The sequence below is a fragment of the Osmerus eperlanus genome, chromosome 22 (assembly GCF_963692335.1).
Source record: "Osmerus eperlanus chromosome 22, fOsmEpe2.1, whole genome shotgun sequence".
In the NCBI taxonomy this organism is placed as follows: Eukaryota; Metazoa; Chordata; class Actinopteri; order Osmeriformes; family Osmeridae; genus Osmerus; species Osmerus eperlanus.
In genome coordinates, this window is record NC_085039.1 from 8599640 (window position 1) to 8627249 (window position 27610).

At 50.0% G+C, this 27610-nt stretch overlaps 1 protein-coding gene across 1 annotated transcript; it reads left to right on the forward strand.

Annotated features, from left to right (window-relative positions):
• Positions 1–670: 670 nt before the first annotated feature.
• On the forward strand, positions 671–27601 carry prr36a (proline rich 36a). Its single transcript, XM_062448329.1, has 6 exons — positions 671–984; positions 11799–12518; positions 12613–12691; positions 18540–18709; positions 18828–21440; positions 23771–27601. The coding sequence occupies exons 2-6, from the start codon at positions 11882–11884 to the stop codon at positions 24841–24843; spliced, it is 4572 nt and encodes a 1523-aa protein (XP_062304313.1). The 5' UTR covers positions 671–984; positions 11799–11881; the 3' UTR covers positions 24844–27601.
• Positions 27602–27610: the final 9 nt, after the last annotated feature.

A 27610-nucleotide genomic window follows, 5' to 3' on the forward strand; every position in this document is an offset into this window, starting at 1 on the left:
CCCTCTACCTCTTTGTCCTTGTGTTCCATAACAGAAAAAAAAATGGTTGATGTCAGATTTCTTTGCCCATTCAAACTCTCTCTCTCTTTCGTTTTCTCTCTTTCTGTCAATCCCATAGTCTTTGTATGGTTTCTTCTTTTTATTCAGTCCTATTGTAAGGCCAGCAGCTGCAACTGAGGGCTGGGAAAAAGACTGCCACTTCCTTTGTGGGTGTATCAAGAAGACCCATGCAGAAAAGAGACTGTATTCTCTTCATAAGATCAATGTACAGATTTACTTCATGGAAAAATATGATGCATTCTTGTTTTGGACGATAAGACTATATGAATAAGGCATTTCCCATGCTTTTAGGAAATTCTATTGTTTAAAATGCGTTCATGTTATACGTATCTGCGTGTCTTGATGTCTAATGTGTAGTCTGGTTTAAATGGAGAGACCCACAGCCATGAAGTTTACATTGGTTTTAAACATTAACCATGCAGCTGGATTTTGGAACTTCATACAGAGGGTATGGATGGAGGGTGGGGTGGGGTGGGGGGAGAGGGCGAGGACCAGCGAACTAAAGAAAGGGAAAAGAGGGAGGTGGTTCAATCTGACATCATTGCTGCTTTGAATAAACCACGGCCCGTGTTTGTGATTGGCTAATGATTGTGTGCGACTTATTCTTTGACCATGCTTCTCCTTCAATTTCACCCCCGCGCGACAATGTGGTGACTCCCCCCTATTCGATTCCCGAGCTCCAGAAGTAACGTCTGTTGTCCACAGAACGTGACTCAAGACATCCCGCTGTCCGGACATTTTGCAGGGAGCTGTATGAGAATTTCCTACACTAACGTTGCTGTTCTGCCAATCCTAGCTTGTCCACTCGATTTGTATTTGTTCATACTCGTCTGGCCCTGCATATTCGCTGGCAGGACAGGAAAAGGAGGACAGACCTTCAAGAATCTGTTGAAACGCTGAGAAACGTGCCTCGGTATTCTGACGGTAAGAATTTAGTGCAGATATGGCAAATGCTTTGCTAACCAGCTTGTTGTAGACTACAGGTTACATTGTTTTCTGTCATTTGCGTTTTTGTTTTTATTTATGGTTTTGTTTGTGTATTTGGGATTTTCTTGCGTGAACGAACCGGTATCATTCGACCTATGAAATAAGCGATATGAAAAGGCCATTATCCCTATTCGAATGCCATGCTTGTGGTTTGTTCACAAAATAATGGGACAGTGGCTCTAGCATTTGGTTTCCCTTTCCAGCTCGTTATATGACATGCACAACGAAACGCACTGGCTTAAAGGATAGCTAGCCTACCATGCAAATGTGGCTTCTGATTTGGGCAGGTCAGACCACATCGCTTAAAATGGTTCAACGTGCCTAACACTTGCCTCGTCTCCGTGCAGACGCCTATTGTTCTGCGACCAAGATGCCCAAATGGCTATTTGGCGTCTGCGAAATCGTGATTTTGCCCTGAGTTTTCGGCTGTTAAGTGCTGTCCGATCGAGCTGTCCTATCAGCAAGTGTTTTATGGAAACTGGGTGTGGCGAATCCGCAATCGATTCATCAATTGTGTATGATTAGGGACGCTCCATCCATGCAGATGAGTTTCTTTGTTGGAATCATTCTTGTAGCCCATAGAAAAGCAATAGCAATAGATAATAAAATGGCATGCTACTTTTGTTGTCTATTTAAGGGACACTGTGCATAGATTTAGGATGTCAGGTGGCTGAGCGGTGAGGGAATCGGGCTAGTAATCCGAAGGTTGCCAGTTCGATTCCCGGTCATGCCAACTGACGTTGTGTCCTTGGGCAATGCACTTCACCCTACTTGCCTCGGGGGAATATCCCTGTACTTACTGTAAGTCGCTCTGGATAAGAGCGTCTGCTAAATGACTAAAAATGACTAAATGTAAATGTCATGCTTTTGGAATTGGGGGGTGCCCCATTTCAGGTCTTGCGCGCCTCCAGGTCTGGAGATGTCTGGTAGATGGTATGTTGTTTACGAAGATTCGCATCTCGCTCTCCTGTTTTCACTTTTCGCACCTAGCCTGCACACCGAGTGATATTATTGGCATGGATGTGAGGAGTGCTCGGTACTAGCATCAGACCGCTACGTCTGCAGATCCCAGCGATAGGAACCAAGCTATCTGTCATCCGGGTTTTGGCTCCAAATACGAATGACATAACCAGTTGATTCTGGAGGGGTGCAGTCTTCAAACTGCCTCTGACCAAGCTAAAGTCAGTTTAATAAAGTGGAAAATCTAAGTCCCTTGGTTTTAATGACTTAACAAATAAATGCCTTGGGCAGTTAATCAAACTATTGATTCTGGGTTAGATCTGTAGCCAATATTTACTCACGAGTGGTAAATGTTTGTCTTTGATACAGTGTGTCTGTGTAACACCCTCTGGAAGAGTGTATCTGTCAATTTCAAGGAGTCCGTCTCCCCCTCTTCCCTCCCTCCCCCTTTCTCACCAACACCCCCAGCCACGGCAGGAGTCATCACAGTGCTTGTTATCACTGGTGGTGTGAAGCCCTCACACCGAGGTTCCAAACAGGCCTGCCGTTATGACGAGTGCCATTGTTTATAAGATCCAGCCTCTGTTCCTCTCCACACCTCTGTTTCCTCTTCCCCTTCCTAAACATGGAACACAAGCTCTCCCTAAAATAGAAGCCCACCTCCAAAGGAACTCAGTTCTTCTGTCTTCAATCAGTTCCATGAACTCTCCCTTCTTTTCTAGCTCATCCTATTGAGTCATCAAAAGCATACCTGACCTCGGTTCACCAGAGGTGGTATGGGATCAGTGTCAGCCTGTACTTCTGCCCCAGGAATGTGAAAGCAGTGTTTGAATTCTCTTCAAAAGGTTTCCTCTGCTGAATGACATCTATTGTCAGGGGGCGTGGAGCATCGTTAAGAAACAGCTGAGGCCGTTTGTGTCAGTCGTGACTGAGGGGAACTGCAGGTGGTTGGCATGGATGGCATGTCTGGCAGAGCGTGCCCTGGAGCTTAAAATGGACGCCATTGATGGAAATTTCCGGGTCAGTGGACGTTCCTTGCCTGACTTCTCTCCAGGTCTCAGGCATTCACCAGAATAACCCACTGCTCATTCAGCTGACCTGCCGTAGCGTCTGTGCCATCCAAAGACCAAATCTGCACAAAGGCTCTTTTCTGCTCCGAAACAGTTCAATTTAAAAGAGCCCAAAAAATGTCCTTCACACAAATTATTATTTTACGAGTTCAATAGCAGGGCGAACCACAAATTGGAAAGGCAAACAAAACCTACATTGAAATTATGACCCCTTTTTCCATCAAAAGAAACGGGTGTGTGGAATGACAACTGTAGGCTGATGGTGGGTAGTGTGAAAGCCCAAAAGCAACAGCTGTGGAGATTACTGCGGACGTCGAGGCCACTGGGTTCACCCCCCCACCCCAAGTAGTTAATGCGCCCGCCATGAACTACAGTTCCCAGCATGCCGCCTGCCTAGCAATTCTACTCCACTCCACCTCAGCAACCATTAAGTCACCCTATTGCCAGCTAACATCCACTCCCCAACGACATCACCTTGCGTCAACGTTAACAACGTTTGTTACAGCCCGTTTCATCATTTCCTTATTGGTGTGTGGGGCGTTTCTCCTCCTCTTTCCTGGCTGGGTTCGGCCTCCCCTTCAGACCGTGTGCCCGTGGTGTTGGAGGATGAAGGCAGATCTCGTCACTGTGGTTTCGGAGTTGGCGTTTCCCCAGTCTCTCTAGCTTCACGGTTGAGGCAATGGACACTGGTATTAGACTGGCTGTGGTAGTCCCTGTTAAACCAGGGGCCCACGAACGTTGTCATTATTTAAAATGGCACTCTGCACGTTTTGTGTTTTTTCCCTCCTGGGTCATGCCGTTTTGGGAAGTTGGTGAGCATCATACCAAAGGCATTTTGGGCCTTGTTTCATGCGTTTAGTTTTTCCACATTCGGTACTTTCTAATGACCTCTCAAGTTATTCCTTTAGCTGTTTCTAGCAATCTGTTTATTGTACAATAACCAGTAGTACCTTTTTGTGTGATTAATTTAGAACTACTTGGTGACCCGTAGGTTTGATAAAGTGAACTTGAGCGCCCAGAGGTACAATAGGGAGTGTATTTGTGTTGGCTTGGTTACACATATCCTGTTTTCATTATCGGGTCTGACTCGCCATCCATGAGTAAGAGCTGTGCTCTTTGTAATGGAACCTCTGTGTGCTTGTGTGTGTGTGTGCCTTGTCCCTGTGTGTGCTCAGGGGTGTGTGTGTGTGAGAGATCAGTGTCCATCTGGCCTGGCTTCGCCCTGCCCAGTAAAATCCCTGGTAACTGATCTGACCCTGAGGCACTCTCCTCCAGTATTGACTTTCTGCATGTGTGCTAATGGTTAGCCGGATCCACCCATCACACTGTTAGATATCACTCCTCCGTCCATTGCATGTCTTGTCATCCATCCATCAATCCATTCCCTATCTATCCCTCCTCCTTCAATCCATCTCTCCTGTCACCAATCCCCCCCCTCTCCCTGCCTCAGCGACCTCTCCGGTAACTCGCCTTATCGCTTTGTCCTTCCGTCCCTCCCTCCTCACCAGACTCACTGCTGCCCTGCTGCTCCTCTGGTGTGTTTGGGCAGAGCCAGTCATGCCAGCTGCTCTCCTGCAGTTAATCCCCCCCCCCCTCCTCTGCCCATGGGGGCACAGGAGGAGACAATAGGACCCCCCCCTCTCCCAACAACGCACACACCACATACTCCTCTACCCCTCTAACCTTCGGTTGTATACGGTCCCATTTAAACAGTGCTGGTAAGAAGCCGATTCCACTTGAAGAGTTCAGGCAGGTGTGCTTCTCTAGACTGCCCCTCACCCCCAGGGCTAACTGGCTAGTCTCCACTTGTCTGTAGAACGCTTTAGCACCTGCGCATACAGCTCATTTTATTGAGTGGTTTAGCATCACTTAGCACATGTTTAACATCCCCCAGTGGAATTGACCGGCATTTAACACGCGCTAAGCGTCCACTCCAATCCTCCCTGATGAATAGTTTAGCGTGGCTAAGCCCCTGCGACCCTGTCCGTGGCGTTTCTAAGGTTTTAGCTTGGCATCGTAGCACATATCTTGTCTACAGGGAGTCCCAGTACCACTCCCCGTTGGCATTTGCTCTCGTTGCCATATTATTTAGGAACACATGTCCTATGTAGGTTGGAGAGTTTATCCATGTTGTTTGTTTGTGTTTGGGGGTGTGCGGGGTTGAGTGGGGGTTACATGTGGACCACCGGTCAGATCATAGTGGATTAACGTCAAGTCTTTGTCTAGAGTTAACAAGCTCTGTCGTGCTGTGCACTAATTCTCCTTGGGGGCGGAGCCACCCGAGGTAACCACTCCCTCCCAAGCCGCGTGGGGGAGGGGCTAGATGGGAATAGAGCATGCCATGTCTTTTGTACTGTGTACAAAAGAATGGCAAATCCCAAAAAATATGATATTATGATGCCAAAAAGTGATATCATGCTCAGAAATACTTTGTAGTCAAGGGTCTGTATTCATAATTGAGTTCTTGAGCCGCACGGTTTGACTGTGTGTGGGATGTGAAAACAGAGCCAGCTTTTCTCAGTGGGCTCATAGTCGTAGTGGCTCAATTCTTCCCAGTCTTCAGTGTTCTGGAGAGGTCAGTCCGAGGTGTGAAGGTCAGTGAGCAGTCTTCTGTGGTGGAGCAGAACCTCCCGGAGGATCCGTCACCCTGTCCTCACCCTCGGGTCAGCCTCAAAGACCTGCCACCATAGGGTGTGTATGAGAGGGCACCGAGGCTTAGCGCTCGGGGAGCCCTGTGTGTGTGTGTGTGTGTGTGTGTGTGTGTGTGTGTGTGTGTGTGTGTCAGTCAGGCAGGCAGGCAGGTCCATGGCCTGTTTTTGTTATTGTCAGACATCAACGACTGTGAGAAAGAATGCATCTCCCTCCTCCCTCCCTGCCTCCCATAAGGGATTGGGCTGTGTTTTGTGTGTGTGCACAGTTTCCTGCCTCTTGTGCAGAGTACGGCGAGGAATGTGACCGTCGCGATTAGAGAGTGTTGGGATGTAAACAACGGCCTTCGGTTCGGAGTTATCGCCCACCCTGAAACCCACGCAAATACACACCCACACACGCACTACACCCCCCCCCCCCCCACACCGGCAGACAATTTCAAAGAGCTGCTGATGAATTGCATCCTAAAGTGCAGAAAGTATTTGAAGATGGCATAGCCCACTGGCTACTTATTAAACAGTGTTGCATTTATGCTCGTCAGCTGGTTGGTCTCCCAAACTACCAAGCCCCCTCTGGATTGTATCTCTTTTTGTTCCTCACAGGGACTGGTCTTTCTTTGTTGTCTTTCTCTTGGAGTCAGCAGGAGACTCATGATCTGCAGTGAGGGCTGGGGTGGGAGAGCTTCTGGAACCATCCGGACACTGAAGCAGACATTCAGTCGGGTTGTTCTAACGGAGCACTGCCTTGAGCACGGCTAGTCTCACACACTCAGGTGAACCTCTCCTGTGTGTGTGTGATTTCATCAGATTGTATCTCTGGGCCGTGTGTGTACTATCCGCTCACTGGTGATGAAGCTGAGACTATAACACTACCTTGTATGGTCAGATGGAGCAACAAGCTCATGCTAGTCTCCAAGCACACACACACACACACACCTCTACCCATCCTCCTTTTCGTTCATCACCAGTCCTTTCCTCAACAGTTAATTCACCTATTCCCTTTCTCTCTTAGTTCAATGCTTCAGCCAGTCATGCACAGCTGGTCTAGATAGTTGATAGGCCAGTTTTTCTGGACCTTCCAAGTCACTTTTTTCCCCCAGACTGCAATGAGAAAGTGGTTCCCGTTAGCTCGCTTATCTGGTTTGTTTTTTTACTGGCTGGCAAATGACTGCCAGGGTGTTCGGCAGAAACCAATAAGGAAACAGAATGTGGTGGTTGTTGAGCTTGTCCGTCGTATGACCCAGTGCAGTGTGCTTGGTGAGATAACCAGTTGCTGGGCCACATCCTGCCTGCGGTGTGCATGGTGAGAGGACCAGTTGCTGGTCCACATCCTGCCTGCGGTGTGCATGGTGAGAGGACCAGTTGCTGGTCGCGCCGTGAAGGAAAGCCCCTTCTCCTCCTCCACCCCTGGCCCCTCCCTTTCCCGAAACTCAGCTCCCGCACTCTTTATTTATTTGTTCTCTCTTCTCTTTGCGTGCTCCCCCCCCCCCCTTTTTTCTACCAATAGGCTTCACACACACTCTGAGAATAAGGCCTGTGTTCCTGTGGTCAGAGCCCCTCTGAGGGAGTCTCTGTCCCCCCCCCTCTAAGACAGACAGCGGTCCATTAATGACTCCACAGAGAGAGAGAGAGAGAGGGATGACCAGAGAGCTCACTTGCAAGCAACACAGAGGCGACAGTCTCGCGCACACTGTGCTGAAAGCTCCATCCATTGGCCTTGGCCATGGAGACCAGGGAGGGGAGCGTAGGAAGGTAGCCAGTCAGAGGGTTCAGTGTTGGCTCCATCTAAAATGGGGCTGTGTCGCGTCTCTTGGCATCGATATCAGGCAGAGGAGATGATGCAAGGCTATTTGGTAGCGAAGAGGAATGAAAAGAATGCAGGAAGCTGGGGATTGGCCACTGTGAACACACACATGCATTCATAGTCATAAACAGACACACACACACACACACACTCATAGAAAGAAATACACACAATCCAGCGGGCACAAACGCATGCTCATATACTCTTATGTATGTTATGCAGCTACATGTATGAACTTGTGACAAGCTCATGCTTCCATGCGCACACACCTCTCTTTTTTTGTGCACACCTCACGGGTCAAACACACACACACCCTTTCCTCTGGCAGCTGTTTAGAGAGAGCCTCGAGGAGTGAGGCAGAGCAGGAATGTTGCAGGGGTGGCCATGTTCATGCACAGACACCCTGAGTTTCTCCCGGCATTCCTGCGCCACATTCACAAGGAGGGTCTCTGACATCATCCAAACGACCCCCCCCCCCCCCCCTCAGCATAGGATCCTCCTCTTTAAAGACTAACACACACACAAGCACATACAAACCACACTCCTCACTCACTAGCCTCTGTTGCCTCGCATTGTTAGCCGAGCTTAGAGAGACACTTTCTTTTCAACACTTTCAGTCTGAGTGTGGCGTTCAGCTGGCATCGGTAGCATGGCCCCTGTTTGTCCCTGTCCCGGCAGTCCCAAAACCTCAGAGCCAGCTCTGAAAGGCAGCTAAATCCCTCTCTCTGTGTTTGTATTAAACGGAGGGAAAGGGGGGGGGGGGTATTAAAAGTGACCCATTTAGCTGCGCCACATGGCTAATGTCTGATGTGTTGGCGACTGGAGGAAGGCAGACAGATGAAATTAAAATGCCCAGAGAGAGAAAGGGATGGAAGAGGGAGGGAGGGAGTGGAGCCAGAAGGAGGGAGCGATGTTCTCCGACAGACGGACGGAGACAAATTAAAAGCACAAGTCTTCATCAGAAGATGGAACACAGCCGGGTGACCTGAGAAGAGGAAAGGTCGATACAGGTTCCAGCTCTGTCTGGGCAGCCTCCTAAATGCTTGTCACATTGTCGGCCCATGTTTTAGAAACACTTCGATAAATCCTCACCTTCAAGTGAATTGGATTTCTTCCTTAAAAGTCTACCCGGCCAAACCCTGTTGTTGAGCTACAGGGAGACCATTACAAACACAGCATACAGGTTTGCATATTTCTAGCACATTGGTAATTGTTGGCAAGTGTATAGAGCTAATTGTGGTATTAGCTACGGCGCTAGTTGCTGGAAGGGAGTCCTGCTGTGTCCTGAATATGTTATTCGTCCTCTTTGAACTGGGATTTGTTATGCAAATGGTGGACTGTGGGAGGGGTTACACAGTAGCACTTATATTTCATCAACATGCATGAGGCTCTTTGTGTCTGTGAAGCATCATCTATTTAATACTTGGGCGTTGCCTCAGTTGTTCCCGGGGCAAATATTTGACTCTGAAGTAGTCCTAATCCCTGCAAGATTTACAGTGACCTTTTTAATAGTTCAAATAACGTTGGTTGCTATCCAAGTCCTACAATCTAAGAAACCCTGACGGAAACATAAGTGTGTCTGGGAAAATCTTTAAAATCCTGGTATTTCACTTGTGACGGCTAAATCCGGAGGAGACGTCACTCTGATCCGAAGTAGTTGGATGAAACTCGAGGCATGCGGTGTGCTTTGCCGGTGCCCACCTCCCTGTGTGCAGTCACCAGACGTCGGGCAGTAAGGTTGGGTGCTGCCCGCAGTCACGCTTGCAGGGAATGTGATTCACACTGCACTTAAGTAAGCCCCCTGGCATTGGTGACAAGGGCATGGCTGTGGATATCGGTGCCATCCTTCCCCGGGGGCAAATCATTCTCTTTTATCCTGCCCACAAATGCAGCTGGGGTGGGGGGGCGGGGTGTTAATCTGTCTCCTACCCTGCGAGTCTGACACTCTGGCGCTGTTGTCGGAATCCGCTGGCTCGGCCTAACTGGCAGGCAGCCTTCCCTGATTGGTGTCCAATCAGGTGTCACGTAGGACATCCTGGATGTCTGTCTACACCTAGTCTGGAGTTGGGACTAAACCAGCCCCCTCTCCCTTCTGTCGCTGTCTCGCTATTGAGACGTTACAGCAGAGGTGAGAAAAAGGAGGGGGAGGGGGGAGGGGGGGGGAGGAAGCCTGTTCCTGCCAAACCTAAAAGGAGGCGGAGGAGAAACGAGGGTGGAAAACGGGGGAGAACGGAGAGGACTGAAGGCTGCTTGTTTGTACTCTCTGAATTACAGGTCAGAACTGCTCATTAGTGAAGGATGAGTGGGTTTAGGAAAGGAGGAAAGGTGTGTTTGGGGGGAGGATGGGGTGGGGGGATAGGGCAGGGAGGGGGGGGTTGATGTAAGCTACTACCAGGTCCAAACCTACCCAACTAGTTCTTCAGAAAGTCTACGGGCTGTCTGCTCGTTCGCTCTATTGATCTGTTTGCTGAAGTTCACCACCCCACTCGTGTCTCCCACACAATGTCTCCTAAGTAAACCAGTCCTTTTGTGAACGGTGAATTATGTGCAGTGAGGGGCAAGGCGAGTTGGAACGGAATGTGCAACTCTTTGGTATCTCTAGCGTTAATATGTAACCAACCGTGCCCCCACGGTGCACTGTTTAAGTTGAAGTTCTCCCTTTCAGAGGCTGAAACTAGGTCTCGGTCAGTAAGAGTTCATACAGATCAATAGTGTAATATGATGCTTTAGAAAACTGCTTGATTTGAAGTCTCCGTCAGACGGTATTTAGCATGACCTCAGTCCAGACAGCCTTCTGCTTCAAAGATGTCCCGATGCAATAAAAATGTATTATCTCTCCTCTCTTTGTCCTCCTCCTTAGTCCTTGTTCTTTCTGTCTTTTTTGCTACCTCCTGGAGTCTTCCTCTATAGCTCTTGCTTGTTTCCTAACTTCTCTGTTATCCTCTTTTATTTTAATTACGTGGCCCCTTAGTCCTTTCTTCTTTTTCCCTCCAATTTCTTTTTCTTTCTCCCTTCCTCGTTCCGTTACTCAGCCTCCCTTCCTCTCTCTCGCTCCCGCTCTCTCTTTCAGGCCAAGCATGTTTTGTTGGAACCATACAATGGCTGTGCTGCCCAGGCCATCTGTGCAACTGTCTTCTGGGAAGAGATCTTATAGGAACAGGGGGGAGGAAGTGGGGGGGGGGGGGGGTGGGCGACGGAGAGAAGGGTAACAAGTGGTTTAGGGGAAAAAGAAAGGAGTAGGGGGTGGGGAAGAAGCCACTGCGGGTACAGGGGGCAGAGGGGTTAAGGAGGGGGGGGAAGGCGGGGGGGTCGGTTGGGGAAAAAACGAAGGGATGAGGTGGGGGGGACTCGAAGAAAAGCGGAAACTGAGTTGAAGCCACGTTTTGGTTTGGGGAGGGAGCTTGGGTAGGGCTGGAGGGACTTTCCTAATGTCAGTTAGTCCGAATTCTGTATACAGTACTACTTAGCCCGCTTAGAAGAGCAGAGTCGAATGTTCCCCTTCCCCAGTACTTCTTGGGCCACAAACATTCACTTTGTGTCCCACAGTTTCCACTACTTCAGCCCTATTGTCTATTGAGGCCTGGCCCGGAGTAGGAATCTGAATCTTGTATTAGTAATCGCTGGATGTCATCCTTAGCATCTGGCCTGCACAGGAAAACGGGATCGTTTAACAAATGGCACATGTGGTCCCGGTTTTCCATCCTCCGCTCTTCATTTATGGTGTGTCATGACAGGGGAATTGTGTGGCCTCGGTATCTCTGCACCCCCAGACCACAGCCCTTTCCTCTCCTCTCCAGGAGCTCATTAGAGTTCTGGTGTAGACCTCAGTTCATGTCATACATTTACTCCCAACACCAGTCATCAACTGTGGTCACCTAGCATTTTGTGGGGTTTCTTAGTTACATTGGCGCTGTCATTCCGATGACTAGTCCTTTTCTTAATTGGTATATCAACAACTTTAAGTGGAAATGGAGACTTTTCTCTTCAGAAACATCGTAAATGGACGTTTCTCTAGCTGCTTACTTCCTGTTTTTCCAATTCCCTCTGAATTCCTAAGAGGCCTCTTTTCCATAAATGGCATTTCCTTTCAGTCCTATCTACAGTCTTTAAATGCTGTCATGAGCACATGTCATACAGCATATGTGGTTATTGTGATGAGTATATCTGGGGTTATTTGCAGTTCCCAGATGAGCAAAACATTTCATATTTGTCTCCCCTTCTCCAACTGGAGGCTAAGATGATTATGTGTTGTGGTGTTCTGGTTTTCAGGTCGGCTCCGTTTGCAGTAGAGGACACAGAACTCTCATTCGTGTGCCACTGGTTCTGGTGAGAGAGAAGCCACGCCTCGGGGGATGAAGCCGGATGGGGTTGCCATGGCTACCATGGAGCCCACAGAAGCACTAGGAGCTGAACCCTCCCAGCCGGTAACGTCCGTTTTGGTGATGGAGGAGGAGGAGGTGCCGCAAGAAGGCTCCCCCCCAACGCAACCCGAGGAGCAGGCCCGAGGCGCCACAGCGCCCCCCGCCGCCAAGGAGGGCAATGGCAAGGCAGCAGAGACCAAAGACAAGCCCAAAGGTACAACCAAGGCCCGGCCCGGCACGGGTGGCACCGCCGGCGCCAAGACCACGAGCCAGACGAGACCCAGCACTCGCCCGGGCACCGCTCAGAGCCGTGTGATGAACGGAGTCAAGCCCTCAACCAACGACCTGACCAAGAAAACCGCACCGGACAAGAAGAGAACTACAACTACCACAAGTACTGGAGCGTCATCGGCCACCGCAGCTAAAAAGCCAGTGGGCGGAGCCACAGCTGCTGCTTCCTCGGTCAGGACCCAGACCAAGGTGACTGACAGGAAGCATGTGGGAGTGCCCCGGACCAACTCTGCTGCTACCGCAGCAACCAACGGTACCAAGACAACCACAGGGAATGGTACTCTAAGCAAGAGACCAACGACTGGACCAGTTAACGGGACCAGACCTAAAACTACAGGTCAGACAAAGGGCGTAACTACAGCTTCAATGTTAAATAACCATCCAAGCATGGAATCTCCATCCAAACTTTCTCTCTTCCTCCCTTTCTCCAGCTCCCAGGCCGACATCTGCCCCGAAGCCCAGCACTTCCGTAGCCAAACCAGACAGGACGACGGTTCCCAAGGCAACCAGGTAAGACTGCCAATAGCAAGCCTCCCTAAGGGAACAAGGCCATGCAAACTAATTTACCAGCAGAGTAGCTTTGTGACTGTTGTAACACTGAAGCACATTGAATAGTGTAAACCCCCCCCCCCCGCCCCCCAAGGCCAGCTAATGTTTAAACAGAGACGTCTCCACTCACTTGCGCAACACAAACATCCCGAGATCAGGAGCTTCAACACAAGACTCCAAGCCCCAACAGAGGTGTGTGTGTGTGGGGGGGGGGGGGGGGATCAGAGGGGGAGTTGTTCAGCTGTGGGGACCCTGGAGGACTTCTCAAATGAAAAGTGTCCATTGTGGCCCCCTGACCGTTACTGGGTCAGGTTTCGCTCCGAGAGTCTGAGTCACGCAGACCGAAATAACCTGAGACAGAGAAGCCTCTCTCTTTCTCTCTCTCTCGTAACTCTGCCTCGGTCTTTCTTTCTCGCTCCCCATCAATGGCCAAAGCCAGTGCTGCCAGAGCGGCTGGATAACATGGTCTTTGTCATGTGGAGGGGCAGGGCACAGGCCACCCCAGGGCATGGGGGTAGGGGGGTTAGTCATTAGGACTGTGCCCTGTGCTCCGGGGGGTTGATTTGGGAGGCCCACGGGTCCCCAATTATTAAGATGTGGCTTCTTTCCCTAGTCTTTTTTTTTTGTAAAATGCTTTTACACTGACTTAATGGAGTCTGCCAGAGACTACCAATAGTTAGCCTAGTGTTCTTGTCTTTCATGACTACTGCCTTTGAAATGAATGAAGTATGTAGAGAATATAATGTCGAAGACATGAAGAGGGGAACCCACTTCAGAGTCTTTAGATCGGCCTCAGCCGACACAGGATGTAGTGTTCGGTTTTGAGAAGGCGTGATTCGATATTGACCACCTCCCTTCTCTTCCTCCATAATGCTGCTCTTATTAGATTAGGAAATGTTGTATTTGACTCGGCACGGGTTAATGCGTTCTCTGTTAAACCTCATGAACAATTGTACACACACATTTTTGTATAAATACGAAGACACAGGATGCCTTGGACTCAGACTTGAGGCTCTCAGACAGACGCTCACGATCACACTGACTTAGTCTTGTGTTGTCTGCACCAGCTGGTGTTTTGACAGGTCTATGTGTTGTTTGAGCTGAGTGGCCATTTTGTCCATGTACTCAACACCGGGCACCGCTTAACTTTATCATGGCCAGCGTTAAAGCCGTTGGTGTGTGTCCCCCCTCCTTCTCCCTTTAAATGATGCAAAAGCAGGTTTCAGGTAAAGAACTCCTATAACCGTTGAGGATGCCCTGGGGCAAGATGGCTGAATAGCTGCAACTGAAAGTAGCATCAAACCCTCCTCTCCCTGTGTGTGTGTGTGTTCAGGAATGTGGAGGGTGTGTGCGACGGTTAGAGCATCGTTTTGACGACTGTGGGTGAAATCATGCCTATATTTGAACACAAGCAGCAGCGTGTGTGTGTTCATTCCCTGGCCTCGTCGGGTTGTCTGGGAGAAGAGAACAGACCCTCTCCCAGCCAGACCTCTTGTCTCCTGCTCCATCCACATTAGTCAGGACTCTGGGAACAGCACACAGCATAAGGGGGCGTTACAGCATAAGGGGGCGTTACAGCATCACCTTACACTGCAGTTCACCAGGACACCATCTGCCATGGACTGATCCGGAAGCCAAAGGTGCATACCACCCAGGCTTTCACCACGAACCACAGAAGCGCGTCACAGGCTCACAATCCCCGAGTAACATCCCCGCTCTCATCAGCTATTAATGTTCAAAACAGGGGAGAGAGTGAAACTGTTACTGAAAAAGTTAAGGCAAATATGTGTACTGGAACAGAAAGTACAAGGACAAGTTGGATGACATTTTAGGCTCAACAAGGTGATAGCTGACAGGTACCCCAGGGCAAGGAGAGATGGTGACATGGTAGGGTGAATAAAGCACAAGGTTGAAAGATGGAGAGAGGTAGGGGGGAGACCAACCGTCCTAGAGAGAGTGAGATTCCGATATCACAAACTGAAAATGCTCATGGAAATGTCTCCCGTTAGCACTTGCATGAAACATATGTCAAGACCCAGCGTTCCAGTTACCCAGTCATGCGTGATGGGTCACAGGGATGCACACAGCTGGTGAACGAGACAATCGGTCTCCTAAATGCGTTTCACTGTCGTCATCGTCATCACCTGGAGTAATGGACCGTCCGCCTGCTGCTCAACCAATCAACCACCAGGTCTGTCCGACCGACAGCTGGATGGCTTCATCTCAGTAGAGGAGGAGTCGGTGGAGATGTCGGGGGAATTCTAATCCCCCGGAATCCATCTTCCTCCTCCCTCCCTCCCTCCTTTCAATGTTATTTAGAGGAGCGAGTGTCCTTGTACCGTCGGAGCAGTCAGTCACTGTCCAACCCCCTTCCTCCCTCTCTCTCCCCTCCTCCCGCCTTCCGTTCTCCCTCCCTCCTTCTCCCCTCCCTCCCTCCCTCCCTCCGTTCTTCCTCCCTCATCCTGTGTATGTACAGTACCAGGCAGTCGGCCAGAATCCCCCCTGGGCCCTCCCTCTATCCATCCTTCCCCCACAATCCTTCCCTCCCTCCCGCTCATCTGTCATTTTGGTCGGCCTTAAGACTCCCTGTGAGATTTGGTGTGTAAGAAGTGAGTGTAAGCACGCAGATTGTAGAGCCCTCAATGATGGAATTCACTCCACATAAATAATGGGTCGTCCATCTTTTTAATCCCATACAAGGACCGCCAAGGTCACAAGAACACCTCAGAAATGTCGAAGTCGACGAACATGAATTAACCACGAGACTAGAAGTACATGGCTCCTCCCACGTATCCCATCCTGCCCTCTCCCTCAGGGATGAAACCATATAGTTTCACTGCTACTTTTGGCAGGGAACAGTGTAACTGTCCAACGCAAACACAGTCTCATCCATCACTGTTCCTTCCACGCTACCCTAGGCCTCACCGAAACAACCACCTCTCTATCCGTTGCTAGGCATCCTCTCTACCCTTCATTTGAAATCCTGTACAAGGCTGATTTGGGTCGTGGGTTCTTTGTATTTTATGGTGAACTGTTGTTGCTGCTGCTATTGGGCCAGCACAAGCCCCAGGAATTTCTCCTCCTCTCTTAATAATGAAAAGAGGAGAAGAGCGAGGAGCTGTTTTTGGACGGCTCACAAGCCAAACAGTGTATTGTTGGAGGGGTCTGGTTGCTTAAGTCTTACAGGGGGGCCTGTAGGAGGACTAGGAGAGGGGGAGAAACAAGACTTGGTCGCAGGGAAAAGCTGGGCGTCCCTGAATAGAGAGAGATTGTACCTCCTAGGTCTCTCTCTCTCTCTGGCTTGATTAAAACAGAATATTTAATCTGCTGCCAGGAGAATCTTGCTTTCTGGCTGTCTCTGGAAGAGACGGAAATTCTTGAAACGGCCGCCGTAAACAAAACCGGAGCCGCCCAACCTTGTCTTGCGTCCGTCTGTCTGCGACAGAACTTAGTCACGAGAGTCAACTCTCCCCGCTCTTACGGGAGGTTGATGTACCGTGACCCCAGCGCGACCCCATCCATCCCCTTTCGTCCGTCCCTCCGACTTCACCCCCTCCCAACCCAGATGCAAAGCATTTTATCAACTTCCCCAGAGTGTCTCTCGCGACGTAATTGAGCGTGGCTGTCAATTCACATTCCCCGTTCGCTCGTGAAATGGGAGAAATGAGGGCAATCTGTTTTTAATGTGACGCTGTATAGCTCCCTCATTCAATTTCACGGCTTTCCCCTCCTCCCCTCTATTTCCATCTCTTGTTGCTGCTCATTTCATCACTGTAGACTTCCCCCCCCCCCCTCCCCCTCTGTCAACCCTGACTATGCATCCCTTTCTCCCCCTGTTGTCTATCTGCAAACACTCTTCTTCCAGTGCTCATTTAAGAACACAGTTTTCTGTTCTTTTGGTTGACTTAACCATACAGTCAGTTTCCCTCCCAAGCCCAGTAGATGCAGCCCATTATGATAATGACCCAGACTCTTTGTTCGATCCCTGGGAAACAAACGAACATTGTTGTCGTGTGGACTCAGTGGGAGAGGCATTTGTGTCCAGGCATGCAAGCAGGTCCACTCCGGGCTCCCCCTCTTATGTACATGTTATTGTCATTGGCAAGTCACGTACTGCATTGTCTGTCCACTGTACAAAAGTGGATGAAATGAAGAGGAAAGCATGATGGGGGTTGCGGTAATTGACGGTGACTTGCCCTAGTGGCATATGGCGTTTCGCTATTCCCGTTGACGTCTGGCGCATTTTCATCCAAACGCTAAAGATGTTGTTCGGATAAATCCTTGTCGATGAGCGTGAGGGGGGAGCAGTAATATGCAAAGTTTTCTCCTCCACATCCGCAGAGTTTGTATTGTTCTACTCCACCTGGCTGTATGTAGGTTACAGAAGTGCTAGCATGGCCTGGAGCCAATTACACACAAGCCCCTCATGACTAACTGTCTATAGGAAGGTTGCTGTAGTGGTGAATTGGAGCGCTGACTAAGGCCGATTTCTCAAGATGAACCATGCAAATGCATTACATGTAGCCTTCAGCGGGTGTAGTGTAAAATGTAATTGAAGAAGCCATTGAACCGTATATTCTTTGACACTACACTGTTGATGGGCTATGGAATATTGCACAACAGAGTTGGTGAATACGAAGGCATGTGCAGTTCACGCCTACTGTGGTGCCGACTTACATTTAGTCATTTCTTATCCAGAGCGACTTACACTAAGTACAGGGACATTCTCCCTGAGGCAAGTAAGGTGAAGTGCCTTGCCCAAGGACACAACGTAATTTGGCACGGCCGGGAATCGAACTGGCAACCTTCAGATTACAAGCCCGCTTCCCTAACCGCTCAGCCACCTGACTCCCTGACTTGGTATCCACTCTACAGGGACTACCGTGACAAAGTTGAAGGATCAAGGAGTTCCCTGTCACTGGTCAAGTCCATTTCCATGGTCCCTCCTTCCAGTGCAAATCTAGGATCAGCTTGTAGCCTTAAATTCAAAACTCATCCTCAAAAGACAAGGGCATGAATGGAAACTGACGGAGGGTTTTAATCCTGTGCTGTCCAGTCACGCACTTGCCTTCAGAGGCAACACGGTGCAACAGGATCAGAGAAGGGGAAGATCCGCACCAGACTCAGAGATTTAAGAGCGTCAGGCTGCAGCTTGAGTTATTGACTGGATTAGGCGTGTCTACTCTCTAACTCCTTTAGATTGAAGAGCAGACTGGGGAGCTTAGTACGGGATCGATTATAGTCTCCCCCCTCCCGTCTCCTTCTGCCCCCAACCCTACCTCCCCTCCTATCCTCCTTGGCTACCGTCTCCCACCTCCTCTTCCTCCTCCTGCTATTACCCACCTCGATCGCTCTGTTCCTCGCCAGTTCCATCCTTCTCACTCCCTTTCCCGTCCACTAGAGCGGGATTAGAGAATGACTATGAGGGTGCATTACAGTGGAACGACGGCTGGCTCCTGTTAATGTGTTTTTGGCTGCCTCTTGAAATTGCTTTAGCAGTGCATCGTCTGATCCTCACAGTAGGTGGTAAATGTTGAGCAACTGGAAAGGGTTTTCATGACATATCCAGGTCTCTATCGGTAAGCTACAACGCATGAGGATTCGAGATGATCCTTTGGTTTAAGGGATTGGAATGTTCGCGGGGGTGTGTCAACAAGAAGCGTTCCAAGTCTTCTCGGAATGAATATCCTTGTGTGCTGGTATCATAAATATGAAACCAGTCTGTGTTGTTTAATTATGACCAAAGGTCTTTCCTTGTTGACGCTGTCTAAAGGTGGTGAAGTTACTCACGCCTCGTTTCCTCCTCCAGACCTGCCACCCAGCCACCTACATCTCGCCCGGGCGTCTCCACGGCCACATCCAGGCCACCAGGCACCTCCACCACGGCCAGGCCTCCTGCCCATAGACTAGGTGCCACAGCCCCCCCTGCTGGCAGGACCACAGTAGCACAGTCATCCAAACCCACCACTGCTAAGAAAGGTAAGCCCGGCCTACGATGCAATGTTGGTTCTCTGTAAAACAGACTGCTGTAAATGGACCAAATACCAAGATGCTAGTTGCTCAACTGGTGACAATCCCCTGGCTTTTTCCATTTCAGATGTTACCAGACCACCAGCTAAAAAGCCTGTGGCGTCGGCCACTACCAAACCAGATGCCCCTAAACCGACCACTGCCCCCAGATCAGACACAGTCTCCAAGCACCCCACTCCCTCCAAGACTGCCGACCTCAAAACAGCCAGGCCCCAAGCCACACGGAAAGCACCCCCTACCGCCCGGCCACCTGCCACCCGACAGCCCCTGGGCCGGACCCCACCTGCTTCTCCCATTACCAAGCCGGCCGCCGGCAGCACCGCTCAGGCGATCAAACGCACCTCCAAGCCCACCCAGTCTGTCGTGCCGTTCTCGATCACCAAGAAGCCTCATGGCACAACAGCGACAGTGGCCGTTGCGGCGGCCGTTGTGGCCGTTGTCTCTGCAACTTCCACGGAGCCCGAGGTGGCAGCACAGGCAGAAGCGGAGGAAGTATCACCGGATGTCCCATCAGCCCCTGTCCCAGCTCTGATCACCGTGTCTCCTCCCTCTCCTTCCCCCGTGGAGGTCACTCCACCCGGGTACCACGACACCCCAGCAGAAGATCTTTCCTCCCCTCCACACAGCCCCATCATGTCAACAGCCAGTCTGCAGCAGGATCCAATACTTGCTGCTGTCCCCCTCAGTCCAGAACAGGAACCAAGACCTTTCCTAGCAGGACCTACCCCAGCTGTGGCCTCACTTGTAGAGTCAACAAAGTCAGAGGAGCCTGCACTGCTAATGCCCGAGGTGTTAGAAACCTCCTCACCGGTATCTCTCGAGGCTTCTGCCCCTCAAGGGGACGGTATCTTCAAGGCCAACCTCAATGAGGATGATGAGGATGAGGATGATGAAGAGGAGGAGAGGGAAGGCAGCCAGCAGGTGTCTGTGTCAGACATGAGCGGTACCCAGCCCACAGAGGAATCCCGGCCCGGTTCGGCAGGGCCCGCGGGAGGGTCGGCGTGGCGAGGGGGCGGCGCTCTCCTATCGGAGCTTGACTCCGAGGACGTGAGCTGCAGCCAACAGGGGGCGTCCGAGTTGAGCGCTCCAGGGGTCTTGGAGGGCACGGAAAGCATGGACGACCTGGGAGACGCTAGCCTGAAGGGGGCCATCGTGGACATGGAAGGTGCCTCAGCTGGCTCCCCCGACTTCGAGAAGGTGCCGGACATCCCCACGAACGATTTTGAGGAGGATGAGGACGAAGACGAGGACGATGACGATCGAGTGTGTGATATGGAGGTTGGGTCAGAGAGAGCGGAGGACCCGAGGAGGGTGAGGCATGATGAGGAGGAGGAGGATGAAGATGTGGAAATGGCCAGCGAGGGCGTGACTGAGAGCGGGCTGGAGAGCTACGGGAACGCTGACGAAGATGACTTTGCTGAAGATGAGCGGTTGGACAACCTCAATCGTGCTGCCCTGCTTAACCCTGCCCCCCTGCTGCCCTCGGCCGCGCAATGGGACCAACCAAACAATCCCTGGGCCCAGTCATTCCAGCCAGCCCAGAATGCCTCAGCACCTCTGTTAGCCCCCGCCAGCCCTTCAGTAGACGCCTGGCAGGCGGACTCTGAAACCCCAACCCAGTCTCCCGCCCAAGCCTGGCTAGAGCTGGGCTCAGCCCCCTTTGTTCCCCAAAAACCAGCTCTCCACATGCCTTCAGCTAGCTTGCCGAAACTTAGTCCTGCTCAAGGCCCGGATGAGGAGCACCAGCCTGGCCTGGGCCCCATGCAGACCCTGGCCCCCGCACCCATCTCTGGCCCGTTCATGTCCCAGTCCAGCACCTTCAGCGGTGCCGACCTGGCTGCCCATAGCAGCAGTGAGACCAGCACGCCAGAGGAGCTGCGAAACTACAACAAGGAGGGTAAGCTCCATGATGGGCAGGCCCCTGCTCCGGTGCTGTCCCTCCAGCCTGACCCAGAGGACCAGGACTTGGGCATCCACCTGGACCGAGGGGATGGGGAGGAAGAGGAGGCAGAGACCCTTCCCGCAGACGAGGTGCTGGGCGGTCCTGCTACGGCCCCCATCTCGAACCCCTCGTCCTCATCCACCAGTGAGGACGAGGCCAGTGACACGGAAGGCGAGGCCCAGCTGGATGAGCCTCTGGAGGACGGCGGTATCGTCAACGCGGCTTTCGAAGCCAAGCCTGCCGCCGCCCAGCGCTGCCTGTCTGCTCTGGAGGAAGGAGAAGAAGCGATCGGCGAGGAGTGGGGCAGCGACACACCGCATTCAGCCAACTCGGCTGCATCCTACGGCTTCGAAACGACAACCACGGCGTCCAGCTCCAACGCCCACTCCACGGGCGAGAGCTGCGCCAAGAGCCCAGGCATCTTCTCCCTGGAGGAGCTGCCAGAGGAAGACAAGGCTCCATCCCTCATCGGGGAGCCGACCTCCCCACGGCAGCCCTCCTCGGGTGAGCCCCTCGTAGACCTCCTGCCTCTGGGCGGAGAGGGGGGTGGTTCTCACCCTGATGAGCATCACTATATGCTGTGTGGGAGGCAGGGAGCGGAGCTGGGGGAGTTCGGGGACCTGGGGGGGTCCCTGGACCCCTCTCTGTCTCTGGGCTCTCGGCACCCAGAGCCTGGGCCTGATGCTCAGCCGCCCTACTACTCTGCCATCTGTGAAAAGACTGAGAACTCTCTGGCAGGTAACGTATAGTGACCCCCCCCCCTCCCCCTCCCCCAGCCTGTTTCCTTACTTCCTTACACCAGATAATGCGCCTTTACCACTCCCACCCCACCAAACCCTTTCTTTGCTGTGGTTTCTTGTCATTGTTTGTCCAAAATCTCTTTGATTGGGGTGGATAACATGTTCAAAGGTTAAAAGAAGAGAGCAAAACATTTTTTTTAAATAAAACAAAGGGAAGAAAGAAAAGACTTGCTACAGCAGTGCCACTTCCCTCTACGATATACCCAATTACCATTATGAATATATGGCTTAAACTCCTGTATGTGCAATAGCTACTACTATCAATTATTGTAGAATGTTTGTGTTCATTTTGTTTTCTTTTTTTAATTAACACTGCATATCCAATCACCCTCAACTGGCATGAATTGACTGGTCTGTTTACGAAGAAGCAAAAATGAAAAAAAAAATTGAAACTTAACAAAAGCAAATGTTGAATGGACTGTAACTTTGTGTATTTATCCAAACACTTTTTACTGAACAAAATGCTAATGAATTTTGATTGTAATTCTAGTTTTTTCTTTTGTTTACCGCTCTTGAGATCTTTCTTTCCCCCTTCCAGAACACGCCCCCTTTCTTCTTGCACTTTTGAGGCTAGATTTACCCCTTCCTCCTATGTTTGTCCTTCTTTTGAATTATTTACAATTTCAGCTTTAAATAAAGATTAGATATTTAACATGACTCCTCTTTTCCCAGTCAGTTTTATTTTATATAGGTCTTGGGGAGATGTATTGAGTTGACTCAAATCTCTTGTTGTCAAGAGGTTCTACCACATGGCACGTCAATTACATGTCAGTAAGGATGTTATACGTACACACACACACACACACACTCTCACACACGCACTCTCTCACACACACACACACGCACTCTCTCATACACACACACACACACACACACACACATGTTTCTTACCATCCAGAATAAGACCAAGGGACCTTCTGTGATCTCCAGTTCCCCAACCCTCTTCTCCTCCCCTTTACCAACAACATTTGTGAGAACCGTCCTTCATCACCATGGATATCTCTCACCTCCACTTTCCCTGTGCCACCAACACCAATATGAACTGAGAAGCAACAAGAAGTTTCCTGTCGTCCAGTTAAAGAAGGCCCTCCCTTCACGCTCTACTGCTGTATTTTTTATTTTTCTTCTCTATGTCCTCTTTCTTTGTTTTGCCTTTTCTCTTATGTTTGTTAACCTTGTATTGTGTTAAAAGATCTCTGGAATTTTGCATGTTGCACCATTTTAACCTCACTTGGCTAATATAACCGGGCTTTGTGATTGACACCCGTTTGCATGATGTCACAGTGGCTTGACTTGCCTTTTGATGGCTTGGATTTGCTCAATTCAGGGCCTGGTCCTGTCGCCTGAGTCCGAGGCCTGGTTTAATACTGTTCAACTGCATCCTGCCCTATCTACATTCCTTGGAGAAATTACCGATCTGACATGACCTAATACAATAGCTGTTAAAAACCTAGCTTTTCTAGGAACCCATCATGTTGATTTGAGATTGACTTCAAGGAAGGAAGGGGGGGGGGGGTATAATGTATTGGAATTGGGCCTAGGTCTGTAGGTGCTTTAGTTAACACTGGCTTAATGCATGCAGATGTAAATCCAAGCTACAGGGCCAGTTCTCACATGGTGCCTTGCCTGCGTTTTGTTTGTGTGAGCATGGTCAACGCTCATGTCTTGCATGTGTATCACTAACTTGCGAGCCCCAAGGGGGGGACTGACGGACTGTGACTTCGAGCTTACAAGCTTTTCTGTTACTGGTTGTTCACGACACTGTAGTCGGTAGTTACTGCGTATACAGGAAGTTGGCCGCTTTATTGCACACAAAAAAAAGGGTTCTCTGGTTTTTTAAAGGGTTAATGGTAATGGTTGCATAATTTGCATTATTGCTCTCTTGCTTTAACACCCCCCCCCCCCCAGCCCATGTCCTCTCCCTCTCACCCATTGTCACTTTTTTCTACTTGGCACCGTTTGCTTCACAACATTCTCCTCACCCTTCCATGCTTTGCCTTTCAGGTTTGTAACTGTTGCACTTATTCACCAATGATGTAATGTTAACATGGACACACAGTTTAGCGGAATCTGCACGGCCTTTACAAAGCTGGTGCTACAGTAAATGCTTTTTACAAACTAACGTCTCCGCTAAAGGGAGACTCCATCTTGAATTCCCTTCCTCACCCTGCTCTCACCCACACTGCACTGCTCTCTCACTTCCTGTCTGTCTCTCTCTCTCACTCTCTCTATAACACTCCACCGGGCCGCCTCACCTTCCTCTCGCAGGGCTGAACGCGCTACCCCACAAGCACCGCCGTGACCCTGCCGCCCCCAAATCCCACTGTGACGTTGTGACCCCGCCCAGGCTGACCTGCGCAGACCTGCCCCCCAGGATCCCCTGCCGCCAGGCCAGCCCCCAGCTCCGCCGCCTAGAGCAGCACCAGCAGCAGCTGCTGGAGATGCAGCAACGCCGGGAGCAGCATAGCAAGCCGAAGGAAGGCGTGGAGGAGAGGCAGATGAAGCAACAAGAGGAGGAGGAGGAGGGGAGGAGGAGGGAGGGGGAGGAGCTGAGACAGAGGGAGGAGCTGGACAAGCAGAGGAGGGAGCTCCAGCTGCAGCTGCAGCAGCAACAGCAGGAGCTGAAGCAGAGGCAGCAGATCATGCAGTGGCAGCAGGAGTTGGAGCAGCAGACTCAACAACAACCAGCAGCAGCAGGCCAGAAAGGCCAGTCTGCCGTCCTGCTGTCTCCTTCCTCCGGGCTCTGCACCATCTACGAAGCACTGGAGAATAGCGAGGAGGAGGATCAGGAGGAGGATGAAGAGGACGACCATGTAGTAAAGGAACTGAGCATGGAAGAGAACAGCGATCTAACGCCAACTCTGAAGGATGGCGACGGCCAACAAGAGAGGGCGTCGTTCAACGAAGAGGGAGAAGACACAGACCCTTCCGTCACCAGCTCCTGTCAAACCACGCCCCCTCCGGACTCCCCCCCTCAGGTGGAGCCCCGGCACTCCTCTCACGGAACGGAGAGCCCCGAGGGCGAGTCCCCTCCCCCTCCAGAGTCCCCGGAGCGGCCCCCTCCCCTGGACCTGGACTGGGGGAAGAAGGTGGACATCGTCCAGCAACTCATCAACCAGACCCTTCTGCTGGCCGGGGACGGCTGCTCTTCCCTGCTCCTTCTTCCAGGGGGAGGGGGAGGCACCCTGAGCCCCCTGGAAAGCAGCCTCTGGCCCAATCTGCTGCCCCCCCTCACCCCCCCCTCGGCCACCATCACCTCCGTCAGCAGCTTCTCCCCAGAGGCTCCGGGGAGCTCGCCACAGGGAGAGTGGACGGTGGTGGAGTTGGAGACCCACCACTGAGGGACCGTACATGTTGATACGCACACAGAGCACATGGAAGCACATATTTACACTTTTTATTTTTTTTTGTACCAGGGATGGAGACACACACGAGTGGCGCACGCACATATATTCACGCGTACCTATGGTTGTGCGGAAGATTCAACTTTGACTCTTTATTCATATGCACACACCTGCACCGTTTCATGGTACTAGGGTTTGTCACATCACTGCTGTTCACACGCTAGACTACTGCAACGCAACACTATGTGACCTTTTACACTGTAACCCAATACCTGTATTACCTCATTTGTGCCATCACAACTGCATCACCACAAGTACAACACTGATACACGACACTGATATCACTAATGCGCACACACACAGGATAGCCGTTCGATGGGTGGCATAAGATATGCATTTGGTCATAACACACACACACAGTACTGACTACTCTCCTGCACCTGTCTGTTTCATGCCAAACCAATGTGCCATGCTAAGCTACACACCCACAGCGCCAAAAAGTCAGTTGATCGATTAGGTTCAAATAGAAGGCGGTGCATTCCATGTACTTTAAACTAGTTCACTGGGTAATTGTGGTGTTTAGGCTATAGCAGCTATAAATGCTCCCTTGTTTTTTTTACTGAAGCCAAAAGTTATGGTAATTTGACCGTTAGGACACAACTACTGTTTATTACACAGACGAACACTGAAGAGGTTTCACTACTGACTTGGCATAGAATGATTGCAATTTATAGATCTCAGCATGAAGTGTCGGTACTAGACCCGTGTTCCTCTTTGATACTGCTGACAAACTGCACATGACTTTGTATGGACTCTGAATCTGTCACTCGATGCCTGCTGTGAACTCCGGTTGATTGATCTGACCTCCATAGGGCCAGATTGTTGCTGAGGACATGTCCCACTAGAGAAGCCTTCTGCTAGCTGTAGCTCAAACCACTCGTCGGCAATATTTATTATTCTATTATTAATAATAATTTCTGAATTTGAAATGATTATTTATTGACAATGTAGACCATTTTTCCTGGGTGGTGTTTTCAAGCACTATTGGCTATAATGCGGTTCTAAGTAAGGTCAAAGGTGATGCGGAAATGACGTTATGATGTTTGTTGTAGGAATCGGTTTGGTGAAAGCTAGCATGTTGTCCCCATCTGAGTGTATCCCAGGGTGACCCCTCTCTGTGGGTACAAATGCAAAATGGGTGTAGTAACAGGCGTGCTGGAATGATATGAAGACATGGGAGAAATTAGCTGGGAGATTTGAATGGCTCAGTGTCCAGCTGCACAATGACTCTTGAGTACAACACTTAAACTCTGGGTCGGACCGATTCTGCTGTGAGGTTGGTGCGTCCAGTCCAAAGGAGGAAGTAAGGATGTAGCAAAGGATTGAAGAGGGGAAAGTATGAAACTGTTCAACTCTAATATTGTGGTATTGAACTGGTGGTATGTTTGTAAGTTTTGTGTGTATCTTGTCTGTCTGTTTGTGTGGAAATGTATTCCCCAAAATATTAATAATTTTAGCTGCCTCAGTGGATTGTGTTGGTGGTAATTGAATCATTATTATGTTATTGTAATTATCATGTCCATTCAGGTCATAAAATGAAGGCACATAGACTACGAAGAAAACTACTTGTGTTTTTACAAAGAAGACTTTGTATGATGAAATATGAGGACAGGTTGTACAAGGACTTAAACTGTTTAGATGATGGTTCATCTTGTGAGAGCAGTTCCACCAGGACTTGACATGAAGAACTAGGGTACGATGAGCCACTCTTTTTGTAGCACATTGGGATGGATGACACTGCTTAGTCATGAACCGAGGGACTTGACAAGCAAAATGCCCTTTACTGAGGGTGGGCTAGGCTAGGCTAGCCATAGTGTCTTAATTTACAGCTGTCCCACAGTAAAGGCAAGAGGCAGGCGCTTGCCAGGAGAGAACTCGGGTACATTCCAATTTGAAGGTCGGCCATCTTTGGGCCCTAGCTGGTGGACAGCAAGTGTATCAGTGAAAGCTGGCCTTTTATTCTCTGTGATTTTTAAGTGTAATTATTATATAGTGTTTTGTATTTCTGTAGTGCATATTATTGAAAACGCCGATAATTTGAGCCTGTTCATGGCAATGAAGGGAAATCACTGGAATTTATTTTGTACTGTAGAGATATCTAGATTTATGGTAGACTATGAAGAGTAAGATTTTATTTATAGATGCAAATCATTTTAGGAAATGAAGGATACAATTGGTTAACTAAAATCTGAGCTGCAGATTGAAATGAGTCAATAGCTTTTTATTTTGTCAGTTTTATTGAATGCAATTTGGCCTGCCTTTCTGATGTGTTCAGCTATTGAACAGGGAATTGGGTCTGTGTGCTTGGGCTGCCATGCCCCACACAATATTTGATGTCTAATTTGGAGATCAATCACAGAATTTGCCTTACAGCATCCTGGTCATATCTGAAAACAACTGATACTTTTGTAACACACAAACCCACCTACTAACATATTATACACACACACGTTATACTAGTACTGCAATTTATGGAAAATTACCAATTTTGTAAAGTTTTGTAATTTATTTAAAATGAAGAAAACCACTTGTGTAATTTCTGTGAAAGTTTTGTGGAAGACATTTAGGCATTTTTACACATTGTGGGGCTCAATCATGGCAGCTCGTATTATCCCTGAAGTTTTGAATTTGTGAATGTGTTTGTGTAATTACTTTGATGCATTTACCTCTATGAAAATAAACTTTTCCAAAACACTGTTCCTTT